A 20,074-nucleotide genomic window follows, 5' to 3' on the forward strand; every position below is an offset into this window, starting at 1 on the left:
TACAGATACTAGATCACAGCTGCCTGGTCAGGGGAGGGTGTGACTGTAAGAGAACAGTAGGAGGGAGTGTTTGGGGTGATGGAAATGTCCTTTATCCTGATTTTGCTGGTTACACAAATCCATGCGTGTATTAAAATTCATTTAACGGTATGTTCCCCCAAAGTCAATTTTACTCTATGATAAGTTAAAAAGTAATATTGTTCTTAAAAGAAAACACAGGCCATCTCCCAAGTGATTATCCCTTTACTCAGCTGCAGCCATGTCCAGAATCTTAATCCTTGAAAGAATCACTATCTGGACACACATGCCATGACTACATGTTCAGAAAAAACCCAAAATGAAGGCTTACATTGGTAATTAATGCATTTCATGGTTAAAAAATAAAAAGTCGGAATATAAAATATAATTTTGTTTTGTTTCTTTATTTTCACTGTCTTTTTTTATTTTTGTAAACAGAGTCATTTTGGAATTCTGCTTCCTTCAATACCGAGACTTCATATCTGCATTTCCCTACGTTCCGAGAAGAACTTAGTGCTGACATCTCTTTCTTTTTTAAGACAACGGCTTCTTCTGGGGTGTTCATAGAGAACTTGGGGATCACAGACTTCATCAGGCTCGAGCTGCGCGGTGAGTCGCCCACTCTGGACAAAGCCACAGGTGCTCAGCAACAGAGAGTAAAACAATGATTCAGGAAACACACAAGTCTGTACAATTTTGAGCTTCTTTAACTCGATGTGCAATCAGGACATTAAACCAAACTGGTCAAATAGCTGCTTACTAAATTACAAAATTATTTGACATAATTGACTAGTCACATTGTTTATTCATGTTTGCAAAGCTCAGTTTCTTACCATCAACATTTCACGCAGTGCTTTTAAAACTCTGAAGATTTAGGGAGGCGGGGTCCAGCAGCGCGACGGAGCCGGCGCACCGCTGAGCGTGAGCGGCGCTGCTGACGGAGCTGGGGGGCGCGCCGCCTATGGCATCCCCGCTGACCCCTTGCTGGTCCTTAACGGCGCAGCGCTGGGCTGGGAGGGCGCGCAGGCCAGCTGAGCACTGCTGCTCCTCTTGGAGGCCTCATCTACCTGGTGCCGCCCTCCCGCGGCTGGCTGGCCAACGCGCGTGCTCAGCCTGGCGCTCTAGTGCTCGGCCCGCTGGCCTGCCCGCTGGCCACGCCCCGCACGCGCGTCGTCCCCACGTGCCCGCCGCACTGTGCGCGCACGCGATCTGCCTGGACGTGGCGCGTTCAAGGCCAACATCACACCTTTGGGCGCCGACCAGGTTAAAGGTCGTGGTCCAGAAGCCACAAGAAGGTTCCTTAATTGGTTTTACTGGAGCATTCATCTGGGAGCAATCGTCTCCTCTCGTTAGGAGGCACTGCCTACGTTCAGCAGAACGAGAGCTTGGGGTCCCGCAACGCCAACCTCACTGTGCCTCAGCCTTTCCTTCCTGATCTTCCTCTGCGGCCAAAGCTTTTTCATCACCAAGCCACCCCACTCCACGGCAGTGCCTTCACCAATACGTTACGGATACTGGCATTTTCGCGCCATCCCCAGAAGCGAACTGGAGAATGCAGTGTAGTGATGAAGGCAGGCAGTGCAGTGTTCCAGCGAGCTTCTAAACACTGTTCATTCATGTAAGATGTCGCCTAGACCGCCATTAACAGACGACAAAGCAGGAGACACAAAAGCTTTTGTCAAGATGATCCCTGATTTCTTGGCTTTGATACCTTACTGGACAGTGTGTTTTCAAATGCAGGCAATGTATGTTTTACAGGGTCTTCATTTGAAGAGTCCAGACATTTCCAATATTGTAACCACTTGTGTTTCCAGCAGCCTGGCTGAGCATGTTGGATGGGGTGCTCATCCTCCTGTCAATTCCCTTAAAGGATAAGCTGGTTGATCCCATTTTGAGAAGAAATGGCTTATTCCCATCACCCTTAGAAAGGATCGCTGTCGGAATGTTCTGTGTGATGTGTTCAGACATTGGATTTAGGAAATTAAAAGGCTGGTCTCATTAAAGAGAAAACTATTAACGAGACCATTGGAAATGTCATGTATTTTGCTGCTGACTTGCTTATGTGGTGGAGGGTTCCTCAATATATGCTGTTTGGCATCAGTGAAATATTTGCAAGTATAGCAGATCCAGAATTTGCATCCTTGGCGGTGCCCAAGTGCATGCAGAGTGCCATCATGAGCTTATTCTTTTTATTCTGTGGCATCAGGTCCTACCTGGGCTCGGGACTGCTGGCACTGGTGTCCATCAAGGCCACCTGGTGTACGAGCAACCACATGGACTTTGGTAATACAGAGGGTACCAAAAAAGTGTATACATTTTAAGAAAGGGAAAAAAACCTGTATTAAAATTGTAATACTGTATATATACCAATAACAAAAGATGAAAAAGATAAATACAAATGTGAGTTTTACTTCTGCAATTATAAGAGGTGCTCAAACTGGTTACCATCAGCGTCCAGACACTTCTGATTATGGCGAACTACTGCTTGAGCAACGTTGACCCAAGTGTCCACTTGTATACATTTTTTGGCACCCCCAGTATAATGGCTGCTATTTAAACTATTACTTTTTTCTTCTGGCTGCTATTCAAGGAGCTGCCCCTTTATTTTTCCTTATTATTTCTGTGTATTACAAGCGTCAGTGACCAAGAGCAAACGGGACGCCCAACAGTAGGAGGGCCTGATATTTCTGAAGCCCAAGTCAGGACCCTTAGACTGATAGTCCCAGGAAGTGACTGGCTGGGTGCACACTGAGGAAGGCAAGATTTTAAATTGTCATAAATGTCTGACTTTCCTAAAAGTTGCATGACACCTGGACTGGTTTCTCCTTTTCTTCTACCCAGAAGAACTAGGTAAGTGCCTTACTGTGATTTGTTTCCTGCTATGCTGGGCCCTCCTGGAGCAGAGACACAAGTACTTTGCTTCTCATCAGTGAAGATCTCTGTGTCCATCTTGCAGCTGGTATCCTCTTTGACAAAACCCACAAATGAAGGTTGCTCAGTCTTGGGAGAGTATACATATTTTGGTTGGCATCTTAGTATTTTAAACAAATGTTATTTCCTTCCAACACACCATATGATTATTTTCTTTTGATTAATAAACATCTACTCATATTAAAGAATGGGAGGATTTTTTAAGAGAGAAAAATGTTGTCAAATGCTGCAAAGACTTGAAATGAAGGTCATGTTTATGGTTTCTTTCCTAAGCCACACATCTTGCCATTGCAGATTATTTGGTACAGGGTGGTAGTGAATATACAGTCAGTCAATTAAGTTCGCAAACTTGTTGCAATGATGTTGCTAAACTTTTTTGACATCAGAGGGATTATTCATTATGAATGTATACCAACTCGACAAACAGTTAACCAAGTTTACTACTTGGAAGTGCTGAAAAGGCTGCGTGAAAAAAAGTTAGACGAAAACAACCTGAACTTTTCACCAATGATTCATGGGTTTTGCAATACGACAATGCACAGCTCACACGGCACTGTCTTTGAGGGAGTTTTTAGCCAGTAAATAAATAACTATTTTGGAACACCCTCCCTACTCACCTGATCTGGCCCCCAATGATTTTTTTCTTTACCTGAAGATAAAGGAAATATTAAAAGGAAGACATTTTATGCCACTCAGAATATCAAGGGTAATATGATGACAGCTCTGATGGCCATTCCAGAAAAAGAGTTCCCAAATTGCTTTGAAGGGTGGACTAGGTGCCAACATCATTGCATAGCTTCTCAAGGGGAGGACTTCAAAGGTGACCGTAGTGATATTCAGCAATGAGGTATGCAGCACTTTTTCTAGGATTATTTCTTGAATTTAATTGTCCGACCTCAGATTTGTCTGCTGTTTCAAAGAATACTTAATTTTTAAACTATTGACATTGCTTTCTTTTCTTAAGAATATGCATCAAGAAGTGTTTAAGGTCATGTATCCTATCTCAAGCTGCAAAACAACTTAAAGAATAGGTTAAACCTTACCTAGTGAGTTCTGTATAATTTCATTTTGGGTACCACTGTGACTAAAGACCTATCATGGGGGGGGTGTAAGGAGAACATTATTTTGAGCAGAATTAATGTAATTAAAAATAATGGAAAGTGTTAAATGTGAGCTTGAACTGTTTGGCTAGTCACCAACTTTTGTATTGCTAATTTTTACATGTACATGGGAGTTCTGATTTTGTTAAAGAAACAATTCTTTATTTGTTGCTGTAAACCACCAAAGATTTAAACCACCTTTAAATAAACTGACTTATACATGTGAAACCAGATAACATGTTATTTTTCTTTCTGTAGGTAAATATCTCTGCTGCTTAGACTTAGCAAGATGAATAGTAAACTCTGAGGAAGAATATGTTAAAATCAGCTTTGTTTTTCTTTCTCCAGGATACAGATTTATTTTGCCCTCCTAGCCAACACAGAATGACACTTGTCTGCATCACTGTCACGACATGCTTTCATAAGGAGCATGTCGTTGTGCTTTTCTCATGTCTACTCAGGACTAAATTTTCTCCTCTGTGAATTAATTTGAGCAATTCTTATATCTATATTTTCAGCTCCTGCAGAAGTGACCTTTTCCTTTGATGTGGGGAATGGGCCTTGTGAGGTCACGGTGCAATCTCCCACACCCTTTAATGACAATCGGTGGCACCACGTGAGGGCTGAGAGGAACATCAAAGAAGCGTTGCTTCAAGTGGATCAGCTCCCTAGTAAGACCCAGCCTGGGCCTGCTGATGGGCACACCCGCTTACAGCTCAACAGCCAGCTCTTCGTGGGTGAGTCTTGTGGGCCTGTAGCCAGGCTGTACTGAGTCAAAATGGAACGAGAGAAATCATAACTATAAAAGCAGTGATGATAGCCAAGTGCAGATAACTACTCCCATCAGCACATGTGCCAAGAGCTCATTTAGTATTTAGTATTTCTTTGCATAGATTACTGTACCCAATTAACAGATGAGATAATGGAGGCTCAGAGAGATCAGTGACTTGCCCACAGAAACTCAACTGGAAGAGGAATCCAGACCTGTGTAGGACATCAATTGATGAGCTTGCACTCAATACCACAAATGATTTGTGTTTGTTTCAGTTACTTCTTATCAATACTATTTACAAAACAATTAGCAACGTTTAGTCATTTTTCCCATTTCACTTCTCAGTGCAGCTAGAGTACTGGCTTTGTAATTGGGACAGAATCTTCTGTGTCCCCTCCAAAACAGACCATAGGAGACCAGGTCAGCAGAGGCAGCCTCCTGTGTCTGCACAGCAGGACTTGGCCAGAACCTGGCTGCTCTCAGTCCTGCCCATTCTGTTCTCTCATTGCAAATATCATATTCAGAGCCTGGGCTGGCTCTTTGCCCTCACAGCCCATTCTGTAAAGACTAAAGATCTGGGTAGTGGAAGGCTTCCCTTTAATCTACTTGCTTATTTTTTATTATTATTTGTTTTTCCCAAAGGGAGAAGAAATATGTTTTGCTACATTACTTTTTAGACAACTCTATTTTGATTTGGAAATTAAACAGATTAAGGAAGTAACACTCACTTGGCCATTTCTCATGTGTTTTAAAGTAAATAAGGACACAGTCCAATTAAAGGTTGATCTAAATCACAAATTAACAGCCTGCTTTGCCTAAGGATACCCACAACATCCATAAAACTCAGCTCCAAGCAGTTAGTTCTTACTGAGTTGAAACTTCACTTCAAGCCATCAAACTGAGGATCAAATTAAGCAATTTTGTTGTCTGATATATAATCCTGAGGATTAATCAATGTAGTTTCTAGGCACAAAGTTTGCCTGAAAATCTACCTAGAATCAGCATCCCCATGAGGATAATGTTTCTAAAGCTTAAGAAGCTAATTGAAAATTCAGATTTGGGGTAACTACCCCAGGCCCACAGAGACCTAATCCCTGGGGATGAGCCCCAAATCTGTTTTCAGCTTGTACTCTAAGTGACTGCTGTGCTCCCATATTTCAGATTGGGCTCTCATGAAACATGATAGAAATAGAGGTATGTATTATTCAGTTAATGTTGCACCATCTTACCTCAGAGCCAACAGGATGGAGTTAGGAAGCCTTGAGGGCTTAGATTTTTGGTTTCCCCCCTTCTGCCTTCTCTTTCTTTGCTCCCTCCTCAATCCCTTTTCACAGTTTTATTATTGAGAGTTCTTCTAAGTAAGAATTAGTATTATATATATATACAAATTTATAATATACATTATATATTAAATATGAAAATTTTATACTACAAAGATTTTCAAATATATAGCCTTTGTTATACATATCATTGTTTTTAGATTTAAACTTTAAAAATCATTGGTGGTCTTTAATTTGAGCTTTATAAAAGGATGAGTGTAAAAATCTTTTGAAATATAACTTGAAATATTTTTACAATAAATATTTACCAAGTTCAACTTAAAAACAAATATTTTTGTTAATATTTATTCAGTGCTGCTCGATGAGTCTTAATATTTGATCACAGCCTATGTTTTCAAAATTCTATTTGTTCATAAAACTTGTAATACATTACTTTTGGACATTATCTATGTGGCCTCCGTCTGGCATAGAGAGGAAATCCAGAGGAAGAGACCAGGACTGCATTTACATTTGCAATGTTTCCCTTCCAGGTGGGACGGCAGTCAGACAGAGAGGCTTCCTGGGATGCATCCGGGCCCTGCAGCTGAATGGGCTGGCCTTGGATCTAGAAGAAAGAGCCACGATGACGCCCGGAGTGGAGCCAGGGTGCCCAGGACACTGCAGCAGCTACGGACACTTGTGTCGCAATGGAGGGAGCTGTAGAGAGAAACACAGGGGTGTTTCTTGTGACTGTGCCTTCTCTGCCTATGATGGGCCGTTCTGCGAGAATGGTGAGTATGACCGAGGAGGGTTGCAGGGAAATGACACTGGTCGTAAAGACTATGAAGATCATTTCTGTAAAGAAAGGTCTGGTGATTCTCTGTGATTAACTGAAATAGAATTGTTTCTGTCCCAAGTCCCTCTGTCTAACGTGGGAGGCGGTATGGTTCTATTCCTGAGAATTGGTAACTGCCTCTGTTAGATATGGTGTCAGTCCTCTCTGGATTTCTCAGAGGACATTGGTGCAACGAATGCCCTGAGGAGAGTAATACCTTTAACTCTGCATTTACACTGGAAATTTAATTTGATATAAATCTAAGATGAAGCATTTGGGAAGCAATAATAAAATATTTTTACTCAATCCTGGGTTATGGAAATATGGGGGATTAGTTATCTTTTTATTCATACTTTTTTTAATCTTAAAATTTATAAATTAAAAGAAACAGCAAAGCATGTCATTATTATTTCCTCTCTTGATATATTTAAGGATTACAAATATTCTTTAAATATACATAAAGCAAGACCCTTGCACTTATACAGAGGGTGCCAAAAAATGTATAACACATTTTAAGAAAGGAAAAAACTATTAAAATTGTAATACTCAATATATAACAATAACAAAAGATGTATACAAGCCACGTTTGACTTCTGCAGTTACAAGAGGTGGTCAAGTGGTTACCATTAGCATCCAGACACTTCTGATTACGGCGAACTACTGCTTGAGCAATGTTAACCAAAGTGTCCACTTGTATACAATTTTTTTGGCACCCCCGGTATATTGCTAATGTCGATGTAAGAAACATCCAAACTTGTAGAGAAGTTTAATGAGTTTATTTGAGACAAACTTATGATAATTGCTGGGAAGCAAAATCTTAATGGATTAAGAAAATGTTTCTGAAAATGGCAGTTTCACAGCTTATTTTATACATTAGAATCAAACAAGGAGACATAAGGAGGCTTACATGAAGTCCATTGGTGGTAGATTAAGGGGGTGGGAGAAAGCAAAGGGGAAATCTCTGGGAATGGATAAAAAGTAAAATGGAGAGACACATACTTTTTTTACATAGGTGGGTGCAGGATAGTTAGCATTTTATACAACACATAGAGATGATAATCAGGGGACAAGAACAACAATGAGGGATTCTGTAGTTTCCTGCTCTGGCTAGTGGGTTGTGCCCTGAAGGGTAGGGAAAAAAGGATGACTCTGACATTCCAAGGTTCTATTATCTTTGAAGCAAAAAGACAATAGACAAGCTCACTTAAGGTAAAGATTGACCTTTGTCAAGGAAGCTACAGGCCAAGGATGTGACTACTGGCCATGACCAACTTTTAGTTAGAAATTTTTATGTTCAGGCCATCCTATGTGGTTAATTTCAGTCTCTGCGTTTGTAGGGCCTGCCATGCTGGCCTCCCCTGAGCTTGTCAGGTTTAGTACTTGGCCCCTTTTCGTCCACACTAACAAACAAAAATGGGTGTCATTCCAGAGTTTTCTGCATATTTTGGAAGTGGCTCATCAGTTACCTACAATTTTAAAGAACATTACAATTACACCTTCAGTAAGAACTCCAGCTCCTTTGTGGCCTTGTTTCACGAGGACCTGACACTGACCAGGGAAACGACCACGCTGAGCTTCCGGACGACAGGGACGCCCAGCTTACTGCTCTACGTGAGCTCCTTTCAGGAGGAGTACCTGTCCGTTATTCTCGCCCCTAATGGTGAGAGTCCTTACTGTAAGAACAGAAAGAATGAGTGGTTTTATTTTCTTTACAACCCCAAATTTTATCACTAAAGTTAATGTTTCAATTATTAAATTAAGATGCATTTCTTCCATTAAAGGTTGATCGTTTTATGTATTTGATGTACATCTGTGCTTCTTGTTATTGCTGAAAGGTCTTTTTGTCTGTACATGAATAAATTAGTCTTGCAGCTCATACTAAAATAAGGTATCTCATTTTATACATGGAAGGTATTTCCTTTTCCTAAGTGAAATAAAGAAGTACATTAAACCATCTAAAAGCCAGTATCCATATTTACATACAATGGAAAGTGGAATGAGTCACCCAACCCATGGCCACCAGGGCTTTCTAAGTCTTTCCTGATTGCAGAACAAAACCAAGCTTTAAGCTTTTTCATGGACATTGAGGAGAGAAACTGAACTTCTGGAAAAGCTTTCCAGCCTCAGTCCACTGCCTCTGTTACAGGCAGTAGGGGAGATGTAGGGTAGAGGGCACATCTGTGAAGGGGAGCCGTGTGTGGATCCGAGATTTAGATATTGTGGCAAAATCACTCATTCTCTCTTTTCTCCATTTTTTGATTATGGCAAAACATTAGGGAAAAATACGGGTTGTGGAAAAAAATTAATTATGCAAAATTCAGCAATGCATTAAAATGCATTGAAATGTCACATTACAAGAAGTTATGCATATAAAAACAGAATGTTAATGCAATATTGCTTGAGGTTTTAGCACTTAATAATATGAATACCACATGAATAATTAACTTACAGCCTAGCTTGCAGTTTTCATATGCTTAACTTAGACTTTTTCCTTTAGTTAAGGAAATGGCAGAACTTTGAAAAATACCCGTTGGTCTTGATTTTTAAAATAGTGTAATTGGATCCTGAATTTGGCCTGGAATAGCACATAAATAATCTCTATTCCAGTAAAAGTGACTCTGGTACTCTGAAATAAATACTCAATAGATTCAAATTGCATTAAATAATAAAAATAAAATGTGTGTTAGAATCTGCATGGACAGTTTTTATAAAAGTCTATTTTAAGTTAAAAATGTCATTTTCTCTTCTTCAGGAAGTTTGCAGATCAGGTACAAACTAGATAGACACCAAGAACCCGATGTTTTCAACTTTGGTGTCAAAAGCCTGGCTGACGGTCAGCTTCACCGGGTGATAATTGACAGAGAGGCAGCAGTGGTCTCTGTAGAGGTAAGGGCGTGAGTTCGGCAACAGCGATGGGACCCAAAATTGTGCAGCTCAGATCAGAATGTAAGACTTACTGCAGAAATTTGATAATAAGTCCTCATTAGAAAGATACACATTCGGCACTGTCCTTTCATAAGTGTTGCTAGGACAGAATATGTAGTCAAGGTGTTTTGTTCTGTTTAGCAATGTTTGTGTGTTTAGCAAAAGACCATCAAAAGTTGTTATTAATATTTGAACATTTAAAATACCAAGCTGTGCTCATTGGTATTTCACTTGGTAGGAAAATGCTGTCTAGTCTATCATAGTGATAATTCCCATTGGATTGCAAAAGAACAAATGTTATAGAAATTTAAGTACAGGGAAAAAACAAGATCTTGCTTAAAGTGGGAATACATTTTAAAATTATCAGAGTATTTAGATCATGAATTGTCTTAGATTTTAAAGAATAACCTTTAATATAGTGAATCTGTACAAATAATAAAATTTTCTGCTCATGTTACAGATTCCCTTTTGAAATAAATTAAAGCTTTAAGGTTTAAAATAACTTATTACATCTCTTTGTAGGTTTTACCAATAGAGAGAAAAGGATAGACAATAGGGTAGAGTGGAATTTGAGATATTACAAAAATTGTTTATAAAAATTTTTTTCCTATAACCTTTGTGATAGCAGGAACTATGGCTTATTTTTATCTTTTTTCTTGGTCTCTCTTTGATTCCCATCCCCTGATCATCAAAATTGCTTGCCATTTTGATGTTTGCTTCTCATGGGACATTCAACAGGTTAACCAGAATGCAAGGAAAAAAGTCATCCTGTTGTCGGGGACAGAATTCAATGCCGTCAAATCCCTTACATTGGGGACAATTTTAGGTAAGTGGCAGAAACAGTGTTTCTCCCCCCATGGCATGGATGGGAAGTGTTAGGCTGCAGATCAGGAAGCATTCATCATGCTGAAAGCAGCTCCATGTCATACTCCTGGTTTCCTAGTGAGTGACAGTCCAGGTGGACACTGTCCTCTTATCTGAGTGCACATATAATCATGAGTAAATGCTGCCTGTCTGAGGAGCATGGGCTGTCCTTGAAAAATGTCTCCATGCTGACCCTTTCACTTGGCAATCACTCATAATGAAACTTGGCATTTCTCTCACAATTCAGGAAAGAGAAAATCAAAGAAGATATCAATTATATATGAATCAGGTCAAATGCAGAAGTTACTTAATGATAAAACTAGATTTGTGTCATTAAAGATAAAGAGAGACTTTATTTTCTTTAAGCAAATGAATTGGCTTTGAGATGTGGCCTGGGCCCTGCTTTGACTGTGGGCTAAGGGGAGATATGGTCATTCTCTGAGCTGCTCTTGTAAAGTCATGTCCTAAATGTCACCCAGACATTCCTTATGGCTACCAGTTATTCTCCATAAAAACACCAAAGTAAAAACATACTTTATAATTTAGGCATCAAATTCTTTATGCTTTTGTTTCCCCTTGTCACTAGGAATTAAATTGAAATAAAAATTTGGAAGGTATTTCTTTTCTTTGTGATCATATATAAAGTACACACTTCATTGATATTTAAATGTTACTTGGGAGAAATCACCATGTGGTGTGTTTATTATTCCTGCTCTGGTACTTGACACTCATTTGCTCTATTTACCCCTAAATAATGGATGGAATCTTTATTACCTCTTCAGCCATCTATACATTGATTATTTTGGTCATTTCTTCTATCATGTATGTGTATGTGTGTATATATACATATACATATTATATATATATATATGTATATGTATATATATGCATATATACACATACAAACATATACACATCACCAACTTGAGAATGTTAAAGACGGCACATGAATGGATGTTCAAAGAGAAGCATAGTATTGGGTTGTTGGAAAAGTCATGAAGTATTTTGTCTATGTTTTTCAAAGGTCATTTATTTATATAAAGAACAAAGATCAATCAGTGATATATTGCCCATTTTGTTTGATAACCTTTTGCCATCTTTCAGTGAGCTTCATAATTCCTCATTCATAGAAGGACCTCTCTTTATTTGCGAAAAGCTGAACAAGGTGCTGATTTAAAGCCTCATCTGAATTGAACATTATACCAAGCAAGGAGTTTTGAAGAGAGCGAAACAAGTGGAAGTCTGACAGTGCAAGGTCAGGCGAGTATGGTGGGTGTGGCAAAACATCCCATACAAACTCCAATAATGTTTGACAGGTGGTCAAACTTGTGTGTGGTCTCATGTTGTCATGATGGAACACAACTCCTTTACAATTAATGAGCTCTGGGCGTTTCTGGATGATGGATTCGTTCAAACTGTCCAATTGCCAACAGTACACATTCAAATTGATTGTTTGGTTCCTTGGTAGGAGCTCGAAAAACACGACACCTTTAAAATCCCACCAAACTGAGAGCATAACCTTCCTCTGATGAATGTCTGCTTTCGATGTTGTTTGAGGTGAATCATCACATCGGGACCAAGACAGTTTGCGCACCACATTATTGTAAACAATCCACTTCTCATCACCAGTTATCAGTTGCTTCAAAAAAGGATCGTTTTCCTCACATTTAATGAGCATATTGCAGATGTTTATACTCGCCATCAAATGAACTTCTTTAAGTTCATGCAGAACCCAAATATCGAGCTTCCTTACATGTCCCAGCTTCTTCAGGTGGTCATGAATGCTTGAATGATGGATGTTCAGTGTTTCTGCACTCTCTCGTGTTGTATAAGGTGGATTTGACTCCAGCAATGCCTTTATTTTGTTGTCATCAACCTCGGTGGGCCTTCCTGACCAAGGAGCATCGTTGAGATCAAAATCACCAGCACAAAATTTCGTGAACAATCGTTGGCACTGATGTTCTCGTAGAGCATTGTTACCGTAAACTTTATGCAACTTTTCACAAGCTTGATGCGCGTTCTTCCCTTTATGAAAGTAAAACAGTAAAATGTGGCGAAAATGCACACTTTGGTCTTCCATCTTCAACTTGTTGTAAAAATCTCCAAAACTGAATCAAATCGCTCAATTTTTTTTGGAATGAAGCTAGAACTGTCAGCTGTCAAATGACATAGCAATAACATAGATGTGAATTCCTCTAGTACTTCCAAAAATGAACTAGCGCCATCTGTTGCAAACATGTGTCATGCCTTTTCCAACAACCCAATAACTATTAAACCAATCACATTTTTCAAACAGATGATGAACAATAAAATTAGGACTTCTTATTTTTTAGACAGAGGAAATGTTACAAATCCCAGTGCTCTCTCAGGGTGCTCTTGTGGGTGGTAAAAACAAATGGATAACGTTTACACGATGCAGCCTAAGCGAAAGTTCTAAACTGGTCATCTGTTTAAGATGTAGATGAAGCCATTAAGGAGGGTGCAAAATTCTTTGCTGTAAGTATGTAGTTTCAGTGTAGTATAGTGAACAGCAGCTTCAGGCTGAAGTAGTGGTTCTGCATTCTAATCATGCTTTAAAAGTGGATAAAGACTCCAGCCTTGACCATGGATTGACTGAGAGGCAGCATGCACTGAAGGGTCTTTCACATGGTTCAATGTTCTAGTCCCACTCCTCTACCCCTACCCTGTGTGGAGCAGTGATGGAGCAGTTAACACAAAAATAAAAATGAGAACATTTCCCATGGAATGTTGGAGGTGTTTATAGCTCTCACAGCCCATTGTAGAAGTAAGTATGCTAGTCTCTAATGAACTGGCTGTGTGACTTCGGATGTGTTTCTTAAGCATTTCTGGACATCCATGTTTTCATGATACTGGATGTTTAAATTTTATTTAAAACAGTGGCATAGTATAGAAAACCAAAAGACTTGGAGAAACAATTGAAAGAAACTTCTCCCCCAACTTTTACCTATGAGAAGAACAGTATACATTTAGATAGAGAAGGTTATGAGATTTCTAAAACTTCACAAACCAAGTTAAGTTTTAGAGGAACAGTGGATGGAGCCCATCCTTGGCTGTCAGCTGAACTATATTATAATTGTTTTAACATCCAAGTGAAGAAGAATTTGCTCCCTTTTTAAACTGATATTGCGCTCTATTCTGTGCCCTGACTGGTAGTTTCTATCCTGGGTTGAGCAAAATGAGTAGTTGATCATCTCGGGTGTGCAAGCCTCAGAGCTGTGCTTCTGTGGAGTGTGTGCGGTCCTGAGTGGAATGATGGTTCTCTCTCCCAGCGAGCTGATCTCTCCTTCGTTGCCAGAACAAATGTTTATGTGCACTCTCTTCCCAGCCATTAGGATAGATATGGTCAAATAAATAATGCAGGTGCACACACAACTTCCTGTCTTCAATGACTCCAGTACCTGTCAGGAGAGAGAGAGGAGGCATGTTCAGAAATGTGTGTGACACAAGATAGAAAGTTACCATCAGGAACTGTGAAATTGGCAAAGGACTATTTTTAAAGACAATTGAGCTTCAAATATACTATCTATAAAGAAATATGCAATACATAATGGAAACATACAAGAAATAGACTTTATTATATGAAAGGGATCATATTAATAAAAAAGTAAAATAATAATTTTTATTATATAAATTTTTGTTGCCCTACAAGTTAACATATAGAGGATAATAGCATGGAATTCAAGATGTTCATTTTTTTTCAAGACTGATATATTCAAAAGTATCTCTCAGGGTATAAAAATTAAAGTTGAAATTCAGCAATGAAGTTTATAGCCTGAGGCAATTTAGTCTAGTAAAATTATTAATATTCATTTCATCTGTACCTAGAGGTATGCATCTTGATCAAAGACTAATAAAACTTTTCATGTTTTGCATAACTTTATTTAAGATGGCTTCTGTACTAATTCCACTGCTACTTCTAGAGCAGTTGTATAAAAAGACTGCAGTTTTGCATTCATATTTGGAGAATATAAGCTGAACTTCCTATCATTAACTTATAGTAAAATAGACCAACAGATTGGCTAAGAAAGGAGGCATTAATTTTTCAAAGAGAATAGTTCCCAGCTATGGCAAGTTAACCAGTACTTATTTGCTGTTTTGACTCATTTAGTTATTCATTCATTCAAAAAATGATGGTCCCTAATATGTTCTTACACTTGATTGGACATTTCAAATGCCTAGCATCAAAACACATACTGTACCTGCCTCCAAAGCACATGTGACATAATAGGGAATATAAACAATAAAATAATTTTTATGGCTAATCAATTATTATTAATACTCTAATGTACTTTGGAAAAATGGTTTAGGGTTGTCTTCTAATGAAGATGCTCTTATTCTTCCCATTCTTCAATGGTCTTATTAATGATGACCAAAGAGGTTAAATTTCCCCAGTTAATATAAGATAATTTCAATATAATCTTACCTTAATTATAAATTTTAAGATGTCTAATTGTCTGTCTAACCTTGACTCTGATAAGGTCTGTAGTCTTAAAGTATGACAGCTTTAAATTATAGCCCAGTAAGGTAACCTATCATTTTTGCTAAGTTTTGTTTTCCAAAGGCTTTTGTATAATTGATATTCTATTGGTTTTGTTTTTTGTTTATTAGAAATTTGTTTAAAACCCAAAATATCAAAACAAAACAAAAATGTGTTTTGAAGTGTGCAGACTAAAGATGTGTCTTTCTATTTCCTCCTAGGGCATAATAAAATGGGTTGTATATGGTTAAAATCAATATGTCATGCAGACCAACCCTAATAGGTCAATTTTCTGTGTGAAGAAAGGAAATCTACTGAAGGATTGTATGTTCAAGTGGAGCTTGAGAATTAGGTAACAAATAATCTGTGGAAATTACCTACTGAAGTCTGCATGAGTTTCAGTATTAAAAACTCCATTGTCTTATGTGACATATGTTAATCTTTCTATGACCTGCCTATGAATTTGTCACATTTAGAGGAAAAGTTACAGAGCAGAAAGACACAAAGTTTATAAAATTTCAGGAATATGTATATAGATGCAAAAATCCTCAACAAAATATTAGCAAGTCTAATAACCAATTAGGATGTATCCCAGGAATTTAAGGTTGGTTTAACATATAAAAATCAATCAATGTAATATATTATATTAATAAAATAAAGGCAAAAGCCACATGATTACCTCAATAGACACAGAAAAAGCATTTGAAAAAAATCTAACACATTTTCATAATAAAAACACTGAACAAACTAGGACTGCAAAGAATTCCCTCACATGAAAAAGGGCATCTACAAAAAACTCAGCTAACATCACACTTAATGGTGAAAAAATGATAGTTTTCCCACCTAAGATCAGGAACGAGATGAGGATGTCCACTCTCACCATTCCTGTTGAAGATTATAGTGTAAGTTTGCACCAAGGCTATTAAGCAAGAAATAGAATAAAATCTATCCAGATTAAAAAGGAAGAAGTAAAATTCTCTTTATTTCTAGAGGATGTGATCTTGTAAGGAATCCATGAAAAATGCTGTTTGAGTTCATAACCAGGTTTGGCAAAGATATGAGATCAATATACAAAATTGTATTTCCATATACTAGCAATGAACATTACAAAAATGAAATGAAAAATGAAATTTAATTCCATTTACAATAGTATAAAAAATAATAAAATACTTAGGAATAACTTTAGCAAAAGAAGTTCAAAACGTACACAAAAACTACAAAACACAACAAATACATCATGGGGATGTAATGTACAGCATGGGGAATATAATCAATAATATTGTGATAGCTTAGTACAGTGTCAGATGGTTGCTGGATTTATCATGGTGATCACTTCTTTAGGTATATAAATGTCAAGTAACTATGGTGTACATCTGAAACTGATATAATGTATGTTAGCTATATTTTTAATAAAAATCTTAAATAAACCACAAAACATTATTAGAAGGAATTATAGAAGACTTACATAAATGGAAAGACATTCATGTTCATTAATAGAAAAACATATTACTAAGAAAGCAATACTCCCCAAGTTGATATACAGATTCAACCCAATTCCTATCAAAATCCAATTAGCCTTTTTTGCAGAAATTGACAAGTGGTTCCTAAAATTCATAAGGAAATGCAAGGGGCTCCAAATAGCCAAAACAATCTTGAAAAGAAGAACAAAGGTAGAAGGCTCACCCTTCCTGATTTCAAAATCCACAGTAATCAATACTGTGTAGCATTGGCATGAGGACAGAAATAATGATCAATGGAATAGACTTGAGAACCAAGAAATAAAACTATATATGTATGGTCAGTTGATTTTGTACACAGATGCCAGGACCATTCATGAAGAAAGAATAGTCTTTTCAACAAATGGTGCTGGGGCCAAATGAATATCCACAGGTTAAAAGTTATATTATACCCCTACCTAACACCACATACAAAAATTAACTCAAAATGATGATAGACCTAAATATAGGAGCTAAAATTACAAAACTCTTAGGGCAAAACATAGTTGTTAAGTCTTTGTGACCTTGGATTAGACAACAGTTTTAGATAAAATTTTTCTTTTTCTTTTTTTTTTTTAAGGAGGGCACAGCTCACAGTGGCACATGTGGGGATCAAACCAGCAACCTTGGTGTTATCAGTACCATGCTCTAACCAACTGAGCTAACTGGCCACCCCTAGATAAAGTTTTGCAAAAGCCTTTTGTTAAATAATGGTTTCTCAAAAGCACAAGCAAAGAAAGAAAATGATAGATAAACTGGGCCTCATCAAAATTCAAAACTTTTGTAATTAAAATGAGACTATCAAGATAATGAAAAGGCAACTGACACAAGGAAAAATATTTGCAAAGCATATATCTGATAAGGAAATTTTATACAGACTATATCAAGAACCCATAAAACTAAACAATAAAAAGATAACCCAATTTAAAAATGGTCAAAGGATCTGAATAGACATTTTATCAAAAAAGATATACAAATGACCAATGTGCTCAAAATCATTAGTCATAAAGGAAATGCAAATCAAAACTACAAGACACCATTTCACAGGCAATAGGATGGCTATGACCAAAAAGTAACAAGTGTTGGCAAGGACATGGAGAAATTGGAACTCTCATGCACTGCTTGGGGAACAGAAAATGGTGCAGCCACTGTGCAAAAACAGTTTGGCAGTTCCTTAAAATGTTAAGCTTGGAATTGCCATATGACCCAGCAATTCCATTCCCAGATATATACCTAAGGAGTTGAAAATATACGTCAACGTATAAAAAGTATACACAAATCATAGCAATATTATTCATAATAACCAAAAAGTAATAACCCCAGTGTCCATCAACTAAGGGATAGATAAATTGTTACATAATGGAGTATTAGTCATAAAAAAGTAATGAAATACCGATATGTGCTGCAACATGAACCTTGAAAATATTATGCTAAATGAAAAGGCCACATACTGTATGATTTCTTTTATATGAAGAATCCAGAATAGGCAAGTCCATAGAAATAGAAAGTAGTTTAGATTTGCCAGGGGTTGGGGGTAGGTGTGGGTGAGGTAGGAATGGAAAGTGACCACTAATATGTAGAGTTTGTGTTGGAGTGGTAAAATATTCTGCAATTAGATACAGGTAATGGTTTTACAATGGTGTAAATATACTAAAACCCCACTGAATTGTACACTTTAAAAGGATGCATTTTACGGCATGTGACATATCTAAATAAGAAAAAAATCCATTACAGATTTATTTCTTTGATGATGCCTTTTCTTCACATGCACTTGGGAGAGTTGGAACAATGAGCCATTATCATACATTTATCCTAAAGTGTGAATGAGTTTATTCAAGAACAGGATTTGATGGAAGAGAGAGAGAGTGGAGAAAGCCAGAAGGCCCAGGGTTCAGGACCACTGAGATGGAGCAAGGGCATATCAAGAGGAGGCTGGACAAGCCTAGTCACAAATTTGAGAAGAGCTAATGTGCTAAGATCAGCAAATGTGTTGAATTCTGACAGTATTGCCTTGCCATGTAAAAGGTGGCAGAGACTTTTTGCATGTCATGACAGAACGAGTTGACATTATTTACTGAAAACTGTTCTTTTAGTAACTAACTACCTGCTGGCAGTGCTTGTTAAAGGGCCTGATGTCTGAAGTCATCCCTGATTTTTTCCCACGTATTAACTGCAGTGCTGGAAATAATTTGGTGTGGTGGGAAGGGGTGGCAGGAAAAAGGGAATAATTCACTTCTTTCTGATTCCAAAAATCAGGTCCCTGCAACCCTGAATTGTTAAAAAGACAGACTGAAAAGGTCTGTCTAGTTGTCATTTTCTAATTGTTATTTATTTAGAGTAAATGAAACTCACTGTTTTATCAACTTCAAAATAAATAGCAGGTTGATAATTAAGTCTAGCAGCTTTCACTCATCAAAATATTTTTAACATTTGTCCATGCTGTTGAATGTAACAGTGGTTCATTTGTTTTCTTTGCTATGTCCTCTTTTATTGCATGAATATACCATAGTTGGTTTATTCTCATGTTGTTGCACACCTGGGTGTTTCCAGTTTGGGCTGTTCATCTCCTGCATTCCTTTTATAGTTGCACCTCCTTATATTATTTTTTACCAGTTACTCCTAAGATTACATTATGCATCCTTGATTTATTACATGCTACTTTTAATTTATACTTCCTAAACTATGTAAAAACCTGTAAACATTTTACTTTCTCTCCCACTGTTGTCATGTACAAGGTGTCATCAAACAATACAAATGAATGTTTAAATTTTTAAAAATTACAGTAAAAGATACATTGCCATTAATCCCCCTCAAAATTTTCCTCCTCATGTTGAACACACTTACCCAATCATTCTTGCCACTTTCTGAAGTAATTCTGGAATTTCTCTTTTTTTATAATTATTTTTTATTATGAAATACACATTTTTTAGAATTAGTTTCAGCTGTACAACACAGTGCAATAGTTACACATTTTACCCCTCGAAGTGACAACCACCCTCCCCCAATCCGCCACCTCACTTCCCCCCAATATCATACAAATCCCTTGACTCCACTCCCACATTATACTCCACGTCCCATGACTGTATATATATATATATATATATATTCACTTATAGTTGACATACAATATTATACATCAGCTTCAGGTGTACAGTGCAGTGATCAAGGCTCTTCCCCTTCCATGATGGAAGACATGTGACCACCTGACACCCTACAAAATATTTACAACATTATTAATTATATTCCTCGAACTGTCTTTCATGTCCCTGTGGCAATATTGTAGTTGCGTATTTATGCTGTCTAACCCCTTCCCCTTCTCCCTAATCCCCACCCCCTCCCAACTAACAGCTATCAGTTGTTCCTCTATATCTCTGAG

General features: G+C 37.7%; 1 protein-coding gene and 1 pseudogene across 1 annotated transcript in view; both read left to right on the plus strand.

The window, feature by feature from the left end:
* Positions 1-337: 337 nt before the first annotated feature.
* Positions 338-20,074, plus strand: part of LOC109376749 (contactin-associated protein-like 3) — a 41,521-nt gene continuing 21,784 nt past the window's right edge. The window contains exons 1-7 of the mRNA XM_019632846.1: positions 338-353; positions 457-627; positions 4,568-4,786; positions 6,632-6,871; positions 8,345-8,575; positions 9,668-9,801; positions 10,579-10,666. Coding sequence (XP_019488391.1) covers positions 338-353; positions 457-627; positions 4,568-4,786; positions 6,632-6,871; positions 8,345-8,575; positions 9,668-9,801; positions 10,579-10,666 — 1,099 coding nt within the window. The remainder of the gene's footprint in view (positions 354-456; positions 628-4,567; positions 4,787-6,631; positions 6,872-8,344; positions 8,576-9,667; positions 9,802-10,578; positions 10,667-20,074) is intronic.
* LOC109376748 (solute carrier family 15 member 4-like) lies at positions 683-2,661 on the plus strand (annotated as a pseudogene).

This window comes from Hipposideros armiger, unplaced genomic scaffold (genome assembly GCF_001890085.2).
Source record: "Hipposideros armiger isolate ML-2016 unplaced genomic scaffold, ASM189008v1 scaffold_1188, whole genome shotgun sequence".
Taxonomy (NCBI): Eukaryota; Metazoa; Chordata; class Mammalia; order Chiroptera; family Hipposideridae; genus Hipposideros; species Hipposideros armiger.